This window comes from Typopeltis vanoorti, chromosome 9, assembly GCF_054136105.1.
Source record: "Typopeltis vanoorti isolate ZY-2024b chromosome 9, IOZ_Tvanoo_1.0, whole genome shotgun sequence".
Taxonomy (NCBI): Eukaryota; Metazoa; Arthropoda; class Arachnida; order Uropygi; family Thelyphonidae; genus Typopeltis; species Typopeltis vanoorti.
This window is the reverse complement of record NC_143557.1, coordinates 34,562,869-34,575,239: the sequence shown is the minus strand read 5'-3', so window position 1 is coordinate 34,575,239 and position 12,371 is coordinate 34,562,869. Positions and strand designations below refer to the sequence as shown.

At 35.4% G+C, this 12,371-nt stretch overlaps 1 protein-coding gene across 2 annotated transcripts in view; it reads left to right on the top strand.

Moving 5' to 3' along the window:
• LOC150102965 (sorting nexin-14-like) overlaps nt 1-12,371 on the top strand; it is a 793,179-nt gene that overhangs the window by 436,086 nt on the left and 344,722 nt on the right. For both annotated transcript variants that reach the window (XM_090397844.1, XM_090397845.1), the window contains one exon: nt 10,640-10,823. In XM_090397844.1, coding sequence (XP_090253970.1) covers nt 10,640-10,823 — 184 coding nt within the window. The remainder of the gene's footprint in view (nt 1-10,639; nt 10,824-12,371) is intronic.

Genomic DNA, 12,371 nt, shown 5'->3' with positions numbered 1-12,371 from the left:
AGGCAGCATGTGATGGAAGGGACTCGAAGTGCAAGAGTATTGAATTTGGCCATAGGATCAGAAGAGTTATCCATAAGCAAGGTGGCTGCATCTTCTTGAATGGCAGCCAATATCAAGTAGAGTGATGTGGATAAATATCAAAATGGGGAACTGAACAATGAGACTTATTTGTGCCTATGGTCCCACAGAAGGTTCCACTACGGTAGAACTGGAGAAAATTTTTGAGGCTTTAAAGAAAGCAACTTACAGAATGAAAAAGGAAAAATTGGTGCTTGTTGGGGATCTAAATAGCAGAGTAGGAAATCACTGTCAGACATACAAAAATATTTTCGGAAAATTTGGAGAAAAGAGCAAAGCTAATAATAATGGTAAATACCTGTTGGATTTCTGCTTAGGACATAGACTAGTTATTAATAACACAATGTTCCAACATAAAAATGTACACAAATTCACAAATGAAAGAAGAGGCAAGGAATAAGAAAAGTCTCATTGACTATGTTGTTGTTCATAGTGATATTTTCTCCCTGGTGCAGGACACCAGAATGTACAGAGCATGTGAAATTGGAAGTGATCACCATTTAGTCTTGAGCAGAATAAAATTGAATTTCATATTGAAAAGAAGAACGTGTAAGAAAGTTTTGAAGCGAATAAAAATTGAGCAGCTCACAGATGATCAATATAGACTAAAATACACAAACATTCAAGAACAAAATGAAAGCGTTTGAGAACATGAACCAACAAACCTTGGAGATTCGGTGACATTCAACCAGAGAGTCATGTGGTGAGATTGTCTGGAAGGATAGAAAAATCAGAACTCCATGGTGGACACAGGAAGTTAAAGAGGCAGTGAAGGAAAAGAAGAAAGCATATCAAAAGTACCTGGCAAGTAAGTTAACTTATGCTCTTAGGGAATACAGAGATAAATGTAAGAAAGCTAAACACTGTGTAAAACTAGCTAAACAAAAGTCATGAGAAGAACATAGAAAATAAATATCAAGAAGGTGGCAAGATATTCTGGAGATTGTGGAAGAAGCTCGGAAATGGAGGAAAGAGTACTGTAAAAGGAATTAGAGATGATAAAGGTGATATAAAAACTGGAGAAAAAGATATCTTTGAAGTATGGAGTAATTACTTTGAAAAACTGCTAAATGAAATAATCAGTGACAGCACAGTGGTAAAAACACTAACCAGGCATACAATCAGGAATACATATCCATACCTGAAGTAGAAAAATCCATGAAAAGCCTGAAATGCAGAAAGGCAGCTGGAGTAGATGATATTCGACCAGAAATGCTCAGTTATGGAGGTATAAAAGTCTTGCAGTAGCTGCACTTCATAGTTCCAGAAGGACTAGGCAGAGGGATGAATTGCAGATGATTGGAGTAGAGCTCTTATAGTACCAAATATAAAAAGGGAAATAAAACTGAAATTCATCCCTCTGCCTAGTCCTTCTGGAACTATGAAGTGCAGCTACTGCAAGACTTCCAGAGTTATCTTACTATTATTATATCTTACTACTGAGAATTCCAGAGTTATTGCTCTATGGAATTCTCACATAGAGCATATTACCATGAACGGAGTGTTCATGGTAAGACTTGAAAAACGGTTCAGAACGATTGTGGAAGGGAAGCTTGGTGAAGAACAATCTGGATTCATTCCAAATAGTGGCTGTTCACTTTACGATACATAGTTACAAAATCATCAGAATATAACAAAGATCTAGATTTAGGTTTTGTAGATCTGGAAAAGGCATATGACAAGGTGCTAAGAGAGAAGCTATTCAAAGCGCTACAGTTGTGTGGTGTCAGTGGGGCATTATATCAAGCAATACTTATTCTTTATTTCAGTTGTAAGTCAGCAGTTAGAATTGAAGGAAGTATGGGGAGATGGTTTAATGTTAAATCTGGTGTCAGAAGGATGTACATTATCCCGTCTGTTATTCATTATCTATATGGATTCACATTATGAAGGAAAGTGGTATTATACCTGACATCAAAATTGGAGATGTTAATCTCAGCTCTTTACTTGATGCGTGTTGGATCGTACTTCTATAGTAGTAATAGTACATCCTGTCTTTTGATCCGCCATCTTGTTTTAACGTTGTTCTTATTAAGGTTGATTAATTGTATGTTGATTACTAAGCCAAATATAGGGTAATTTCTATTATACTGCGCCACCCTATATTCAGATTAGTCTATGCAAAATAGTGGAATCAAATATTAATTAACTTTATCAGTCTAATTTTTATATATAGGCCGAGTTTAACATCAACATTTAAGGTTCCCGCTAGGTCCAATAATTTTATGAATCGTGCAGTGAAAAAGAATCAGGCTAATAACAAATTGAAATCAATAAAACAAACATTTCATGCAGGATTATATAATATAAACATAAGCATACTTTGGATATAAGATAATGCAAAATTAACTCTGTTCAACAACTCATAACATTCACTCAACTCTTGGTATCAAACATTGAGTCTTTAAAATCTGGTTTCTCCCTAACAAACAAAGATAGTTCTAAAGTTCAATATCACTGAAATTCACAGCAAATATTTTAACAATTGTATTCTCTAATTATCCCTTAGTCAGAAATCACATAGTTCCGTCAAGAGGTAGTTATCACTCTAAGGGGGGGGGGGACTATTAATCTTCTAACTTCAGCCAATTTCAGCATAAACACCACAGTTAATGTTAGGATTTAACAGGAGGAGTTAATTCTTATAACTTCACTCTGAAATGCTATAAAATACAACTGTTCGTACCGGAATAAATCCTTGCACATATTATTCATTGTGGAACACTTAAAACTTTAGTTAACTATCACACTGGAGCTACACATTTCAAAAGTAATCATCTTTAAAATAACTTAATCATTAATCTCAGCACATCATAAATGCAGACACACTTGCACTAGAAAATTCACTTATTCCTCATATACTATTTTGGAATAGAATCAGCTTTCCACTAATCTTCCTTGGAAACTCTGGAATTCAACATAACTTCAAAATTCCATATCAATATTCTGAGTTGTCAATTTATATCTCAATCCTTCGTAATTTAATTACAGCACTTAATTCCTATTACTACAGCCTCTTAACTCCATGCTGCTAATAAATAATTTCCTCGTCTCTATTGTACTGTTCTGAGTGTACCAACTGCACTCAGTCCCTAGTTCCCCAGTTCTAGTGCTGACTCCTGACTCTCTGACTCTCCTGTTTACTCTGGCTTTCCATTTATATACCTTCACTGCTTTTTCCCACCAAAACTTGTTCTCACCGTCTAGCTTATATTAATTCCATCTCATGTCCATAACTCGTGCGCTACCACACTCGCGCTTTCTACTTTTAACTCCGTCTCCATGACAACAATTAAAGCATTACATAACATTTTACCTTTACATACAGAAATAAAACAAAAGGATATTTTTCAATTCAAATAATATACAATTAAATATGATGGACACAAATTCTTCTACTATTAATATAGGAATAAATAAAATAATCTGAACATTAATTTTATACAGAGTTCTTTCCATTATTAATACATATCCTAGATTAAATAATTAAATAAGAAAAACTCAAAGGTAATTATATGAATAAGAGTTTATAACAAGAGATTTACATTAAATAATATCTACAAATGTAGCCTTTGATATGGTGGATTATGTTGGATTCTGAAGGGAGTTCAGAATTCTTCATTCAGAATCCAAAAAAAAAAAAAAAATTGGAGATGTTAATCTCAGCTTTTTGCTTCATGCGAATGATGTTATACTTCTAAATAAATCCTCTACAAGGCTGCAAGATTCTCTGACTAAATTGAATAACTGTTGTAAGAGATATGGTATGAAGGTCAGCAATAACATAACAAACACATTGAAAATATCAACTACATTGTGAGTGGACAGCCTATTGAACAAATAAAATATTTCAGCTACCTGGGCGCAGTTTTTAATGAAGATGGTAAATTAAATATGGAAATTGTTGAAAGTTTATTTTTCACTTGGTTAGACTATAATAAATTTAGTTTAATCCTTTATCTAAGAAGGATTTCTCCAGTCCTTAAGATATTTTCAGGTGCAAACTTTGTTTGCTCACACTTGGATAAAGGATTAAACTAAATTTATTATAGTCGAACCAAGTGAAAAATAAACTTTCAACGTCCTTCTCTAAATCCAGAGTAATTTAATAAAAAGGTCGCACACCTTTTGGCAACTCCTATAGGTAAAGATGACCTCGCTATTGCTTCTACCTGGTATCTCCACTTCTGGGCCTGGCTCCCACTGAAGAGACCTGAATAAAGGTCGAAACTAGTCTGGGTAGTGGCCCTTTCCTTAATGTATAACATTATACATATCCACAAGGAGATGTGTTTTGCATTATGGGAGATACTGAGATAGTAGTGATGTTAGCTTGGTCCATCTTTGCTACGAGTTTCCCAGTGTTGTACTACCTTACCCCAGTCCTGAAGATATTTTCAGGTGCAAACTTTGTTTGCTCACACTTGGATAAAGGATTAAACTTAGTTTATTATAAATATGGAAATAGACAACAGAATCAACAAAGCTGGTATGGTAGGAAGTCAACTGAATAAATTTATATGGAATAAGAGAGAAATTAGCCAAAACATTAAATTAGCTGTATACAAGACTGTGTTCAAACCAACGTATGGATCTGAGAGCTGGGTTAGAAATAAAACACTTTACAAAGACAAGAGACCGCAGACATGAGAGTCCCGAGAAAGATTAGGGGCGTGAACAGATGGCATCAATGGCAATTTTGTATTAAAATGAAGATATTAGGGAAGCATGTGACATTCTTAGCATCCATGAATGTGTTAGGAGAGCTGATCACAGGTGGTAAGGTCACTTAAACAGAATGGGAGAGGAAAGATTAGCAAAACAATCTTCTCTGCCATGTTGGTAGGAAAAAGATCCAGAGGAAGTCCAAGATATATGTGTTTTGATAAAGTGCCTCAGAAGATAGAAATATAAGATCTGATAATGGTGGAGTCCTGACAGTAACAGATTGATTTGGAGGAAAATTGTAGATAGGAAGCTAGTAATGATGTAAGTTTTTCTTATAGTACTATCATATCCTATAACTCCTTGAGGATACATGTCAGTAATTTGATGATGATGACAACGAGGTGGCTGCATTGATGTTGTAAAAAATGAATATTCTGTAAAGAAGGGGTATATCAAACAACGAGGCAGATGATTATGACAAGCTTAGCAGGAAGCATGAAGGTTTAAAATGGCATAAAACCCTGAAAGAGAAGGATGCTAGTAGTGCATGGGAAATAGTTAAGGGACAACTAGAGGAAACTATATTAAATTGTATACCTGAAGTTAGGAGGGTTAATCCGATAGGTGTTAGAGGGATAATTAATATCAATTAAGCATGCACTTCAGAAAAAGAAAGGCAAAATTAGATTACGATAAAAACCAACAGAGCAGGCCAGAGGAAATCCCAAATAACCTTAATGAGTGCTGATTACCACCAAGTGGCAGAAGCAGAGAAATAGTTGAGCTACGAGCTACTAAGTAACCCCTTTGCAAAGGATAACATACAAGTGTGGTTAATTATTATTATTATTATCTGAGACCTCCAGGAAATCAAGGCCTCATCGAGGGAGGTAAATTACCCAACCCAGCTATCATACCTTCCCTTAAATTCATTTACACTAGATGCACTCACTACCCTTAAGGGCAAATTATTCCACTCACTCACTGTTCTCTGGGAGAAAAGCCTAGCACTTACCCCTTTCTTGACCGAGAACAACTTTAACTTCCATTGATGTCCCCCCCCTCCCGTGTTCTCTCCCCGCCTTCCATATAACGAAAATTTTCATCATTTGAAATGCTATAATACCCATTCAAAAGTTTATAGACCTCTCTCATATCACCCCTCTTTCTCCTGTTAACTAAAGTCTGCAATCCACATACTCGAAATTTGTCCTCATAATCTAAATCCATTAATCCAGATATAATCTTTGTAACTCTTCTTTGCACCCTTTCCACTGATTCTTTATCCCCTTGGAACCTGGGAGACCAAATCTGTGCACAGTAATCCAGGTGTAATCTTATCAGAGCCTTATAAAGAGGCAAATTTACTTCCTTATCCTTACATGTCAAGGTTCACTTCAACATAGCAATTATCCTCTGAATTGTATTTACAACTTTTTTTATGTGACCTTTGAACTTTAAATTCTTATCCACTAATACACCAAGATCCCTTGCTTCTTCAAACCTCACTAATTTAATATGCCACTGAAACTCTAATCACTCCAAAGTGCATAACTTTACACTTACTAACATTAAAATGACAGCCATTTTCGTTTGCCCAGATTTCCAGTCTATTCAAACCATTTTGTAATTCCTGAATATCAGTAGCATCTCTGATTGTTCTGCCTCTCTTTACATCATCAGCAAACAATTGCAAATCTGATGATAGACCCTGCTTGATGTCATTAATGTATAGATTAAACAATAATGGCCCAAGGACTGAACCCTAAGGTACACCACTGGTTACCTTAAATCTGGCAGATTCACACCCAATATACCACTTTTTGATATCTGTCTGTCAACCATCCCCTGATCCATGTCAATAGATTATATTCCAATCCCATATTCTCCAGTTTAAGCAACAGCCTATCATGTGGTATCCTATCAAATGGCTTAGAAAAATCCAACATTATCATAGTGTATCCATTCCCTTTATCCAACTCGGCTGTAATATTATTATAAAATATGAGCAAATTGCTAAAACATAACCTTCCTTTAGTAAACCATGCTGAGTTTATAATTCTATACCCTGCAGAGTATAGAATGCTTGTCTGCCCATTTCTATATACGAGTTCTTACCAACTTCTCTCAAATCTTCACTACCACACCAGAGATACTAATAGGTCGGTAGTATGACACATCAGTTTTTGCTCCACCCTGTTGCAATGGAACTATCATACATTCCTTCCATTTCTGTGGTATCGTTCTGAGCTGAGACTCAAGTTATACAAATGTGTGAAAGCCCTAGCCAATTCAGCTGAATATTCCTTTATCAAATGGGCTGATATTCCATCTGTCCCTATTGACAAATTCTTATCCAGGTTATGCAAGAGCTCTTCAACCCCATTCTTCATCCAATGTAGCAGTAGCACTACACCTGGTTGATATATCTTAGCAAAGTGAGCACTCATTAACTGAACAATCTCCTTAGCTTCTGATACTCATGTACCATTTGCATTCAATAAAGTTATTCTTCCACATCCATTCTTTCTTTTGCTTGCGGCATAACGATAAAATTCTTTTGGATTGCCTTTAACTTGCATGACCGATTTCTTTTCCTACTCCGTTTTCGCTTTTCTCACAATACTCATTACTTTTCTGATCTCACTCCTCTCACCCTTATTCTCACAATATTCTTTCCACATCATCTTCTTCTTGTGTATCTCTTGCTTAATAAGGCTGCACATCCATTTCATTCCCAACGTATTTATTCTTTGAACACTAGGGATACATTGAGATACCCCCCCCCCCCTCATTCAATCATTTTTCAAAGATTCTCATACGTTGCTGACATTTTTTCCATTCAGTTACTGATACCATGGGACCAAAGATAGCATTCTTCTAAGTTGATCATAATTTCCAGATTTTTAGTTCAGCATGTAGCCTGTTTTAATCAGCGCTTCAATACAAGTAGATACTTCTCAAGAAAGATCAGCATGATCACTGTCACAAATTGGTGGTAAAATATCCATATTCTTGACAGATGACAGAGATCCCTTCTGACGCTATGAGCAAATCCAACACTCTTCGACCTTAAGTTCCTTCTTTCACATGCTGCTTGAGAAAGTTGTCGAGCAACAATTCAATAAATTCCTGTTCTTTCTTATCATGAGATTTCTCTTCTACCCAATCAATGTTTGGAAAATTAAAGTCACCCATAATGATCATTTGCTTGGTACCCATAAAGCTAAATTGGGGATGCATTTCTTCATCCCCTACAACTGAGCCGCCACGTCTGAAGCAACACCCCACCATATATTTCATTCTGTTAACCTCCACTTCACACCAGACTCAAACTCATTGCTACATCGGACATTGTTCCCATCATTGTTTTCTTGTATTTCTATCCTAACTGGACTTATGTCATCTGATATCATTAGTAGCACTCTTCCTCCTCTCCTATCTCTTCTGTCATTCCTAAAAATAGTATATCCATTACACTCGATCCCACTTACCATATCTGATTCTGATAGCCAGGTTTCACTAATGCCAACCATCTTAGGCCACATCGTATTCAATAAAGCAACAAACTCAACTCTTTTGTTTCTAATGCTCCTTTCATTTGTGTATAGACATAATAAATTACGACCTAGCCTATTCTTATAATTAGATATGCAATCTATTTGGTCTTGTTCCAAAATTTTCTCTTTTTCCTCCCCAGACACACTTAAAAGATCTGAACCAAGAGCATTTTTTTCCACTCCTTAGCCACAGACATAACCATGTTCAAAGGATTCATATCTTTATCACGTTTGTATACCTTAGCTGAACTTTCATGCACATTTTTCCCATTCTTCCCCTTGATGATCTAGTTTCCCTGACTCTCTGCATTGGGTCTCATACCAAGAAGTAATTTCTCCAGGTTTCTGATGCCCAATGAATTCAAGCAGGCCATTCAAGTGCCAGCCATCATTCTTATACAAATCTTTTCTGCCATCAAACACACACCACACATCTAAAAACTCACATCCATATCTTCTACATAGCCTTGCTTCTTCCAACAGACTTTTCATATCTTCTCTCATACTATGTTTGTCACCACTTCAATTATTAGTACCTACCAGCACTACCATTTCTTTTACATTTCTTTTTTGGTTTTCAATTACTTTTGTCGTATTTTTAATTTTCGCTCCTGGGAAACTAGAAGTGGTGACTCCCTCGGCAAATTCAAATTTTAAAATTGAGTCACCATACCATATTACCTCTTTTTTCTTAGAGATTAACTGACTTACCTTGTTTTTATTAATATTTTGATTTCCATGTTCAATATTTTCTTGTCTGTTCTTGTTCTCATCCTTTTTCTTATCCTGTTGAAGTTTAGACAAACATTTTTCCACCTTTTCCAATTCCCTGGTCGATTTCCTAATAATTTCTTTTAACTGAGCTATTTCTAATGTCAACTTATCCTCAGATAAATTATTATCATCACTGCAGTAGTCCTTTTGTTCAGGACAAACGCTCTCCTCAGTAGCAACAACTTTAGTCACTGCCTTGTTATAACTAGTTTTTGGCGCCATTTTTAAGAGTAGTAAAAACTAATAATATTTCTGAAATTATGTTATAAAATGCTTTAGAACAATAACTACACTAAAAAACTACAATAATATACTAAAAATACACAATGAAATCTAAGAAAACACTTAATAAATCAACAAAAATCACAAATCTTTCAGGAGCCCTCTGACAGCGTCTTTTCAGCTGCTTGCCTCGACACCAGACATATATACATCATGCTGTGACATATGTGACAGAGACTAATGTGGGAAAAGAGGTGGATGAATTGGAGGTTCTTGAGTTACTGTAGAATTATAATGTAAATACAGCTGCACAAATCTGCATGGGAAGTGGCAATGCCTCTGACTTGGCTCTTTAATTGAAGTCTCAGTTCTGGTACAGTTTCAAGGGAGTAGAAAAAGAGCAAAATAATTCCTTTGCATAAAGCAGGTTCTAAGAGGAAGCTCTTGTGTAGTAACAAATTATAGATCAATCAGTATCTCAGGTGTGGGAATAAGAGTACTGGAAAAATTGGTCAAAGAGAGAATTCAAGAATGTGTGGATAGGAATATGATACTCTATGAGGGGCAACATGGCTTTGTAAAGGGTCAGTCATGCATTAGTGACAACTGAGTTGGATGAAGGAAATGGCTACATGCTGGTTCTGCTGGATTTTGCAAAGGCGATTGACCAAATACCATGTGGAACTCTTATGCAAATTGGAACAAATGGGGGATGGGTATAATACTGGTTATGTGAATAGGAAAGTGGCTGCTGGGCAGATATCAAAAAGTGGTATATGGAGGAACAGAGTCCAGGTGAAAGCATATGACTAGTAGCGTGATGTGCTTCAATGCTCAGAGCTAGGACTTTTATTGTTTGATTTATACATAAATGATATAGGAAATAATCAGTTGTTTGCTGATGATAGTTTTTTATTCATTTTTGTAATTTCATTTTGGGTGGGGAGGGGGGGGTATCCAATATTTATCTGATCCCAAAAACCTTTTACCAAACATAAAACTTCTTTTTTTTTTTTTACGCCACTTCGGGCCTCTAATAAGCAAGGCAGTAGTCTCACACTGAGTGATGAAATTAATCTACCACATAAAGATAATCACAAACATGCTACCCATGGCATGGATATTTGTGGTTACTTTGGCATTTCAGTTTTCATATCCAAGTCACTATATAGTGTGTATACTTGATTTGACTGAATGTTGGCTTAACTTCTGTTACTTTCATAGAAATTAATCTGCCAAACATTTGATTTTCTATTTGTACTAATATTATTACAAAATATATTACTTAAGTATGAACTTTAGTAGTATTAACTTTCTTTCTTCCAATTTTTGCTTAGTGTGAAAATTCTCTTAATTCTCATGGTGATGGAGATGCATATAAGATAGAAGATGATCCACGTTTAAAGAACTTGAGTGCGTGGAGAGTTTCAGTTCCACAGGTTGCAACTCGTTTAGATCACAATTGTAAATATTATGAAAGTTTTATTATTGAAGTTCAAAGAATTGATGTTCGTGATGAAGGTATGAAGTAATATACACAACTTTCATTTAAAACTGTTCATTAGAATTTAATTTAATAATTAAATTTTTTTTTTAGATTTTTAGACACTCTACTGTGCATGATATAGATGTGAACCATAACATGGTATACAACATTCTTGAAGTAACATAGACCTGAACTATAATCTACGAATTTATGAGGAATTAATAATCACAGACCAAACTTCTCCTACTCTTTGTTCATCCCTTCCACTGCTGTTTGAACTTTAGTAGTAAAGGAATTTGCTGGAATAGTCTCCTGCCATATGTTTCCCAAGGAATACAATCCATAGGTTTTCAAATCAGATGCAAACAATTTGGTATATCAGAAGTTGAATATACTCGAGGTTAATAAGGCTGTGGACTGATGATATATCACTATGGCTCTTAAAGGAATAACGGGAGTTGATATATTTTCCTTGACATACTTGTTTATTATGAGACTTACATTGGGCCAAATTCCAAAGGAGTGGAAGGAAAGCATGATTGTACCACTTCATAAAGGAGGTGAAAGACATCATCATCATCAAATTCCTGATATATACCCTCAAGGAGTGTACAGGATATGATAGTACTACATGAAAAATTACATCATTACTAATTTCCTATCTACAGTTTTCCTCCAAATCAGTCTGTTACCTGTCAAGACCCCAAAATTTTCAGATCTTATATTTCTATCTTCTAAGACACTTTTTACAGTATCAATCTGCCTATATCTTGGTCTTCCTCTGGGTCTTTTCCCTGCCAACCTGGCAGAGAGTACTTGTTTTGTAAATCATTTCTCTCCCATTCTCTTTAAGTATCCATATCACCTGAGATTAGTTCTGCTAACACATTCCTGGATGCTGGCAATGTCAAGTTCTTTCCTAATATCCTCATACTGAATATGATATTGCCATTGACCATCTATTCATGCCCCTAATTTTTCTCATGACTCTCGTATCTGCATTCTCTAATCTTTGGTCAAGTGTTTCACTTCGGACTCAGTTCTTAGATCCATAAGTTAAAATTGGTCTTTGTTCAGCTAATTTAATGTTTTGGCTAATTTCTCTCTTATTCTGTATAAATTTATTCAGTTGACTTCCTACCATACCAGCTTTGTTGATTCTGTTGTCTATTTCCATATTTAAATTACCATCTTCACTAAAAATTGTGCCTAAGTAGCTGAAATATTTTACTTGGTCAATAGGTTGCACATTCACAATGCAGTTGATATTTTCAATGCTTCTGCCTATTTTCATTGTCTTGTTATTGCTGATCTTCATACCATATCTATTACAACAGTTATTCACTTTAGTCAGGGAATTTTGTAGACTTGTAGCAGATTTATTTAGAAGTATAACATCATCCACATAAAACAAAGAGCTGAGATTAACATTTCCAATTTTGATATCAGGTTTAATGCCACTTTCTTTCATAATGTGATCCATATAGATAATGAATAACAGAGGGGATAATGTACATCCTTGTCTGACACCAGATTTAACATTAAACCATCTCCCCGTACTTCCTTCAATTCTAACTGCTGAC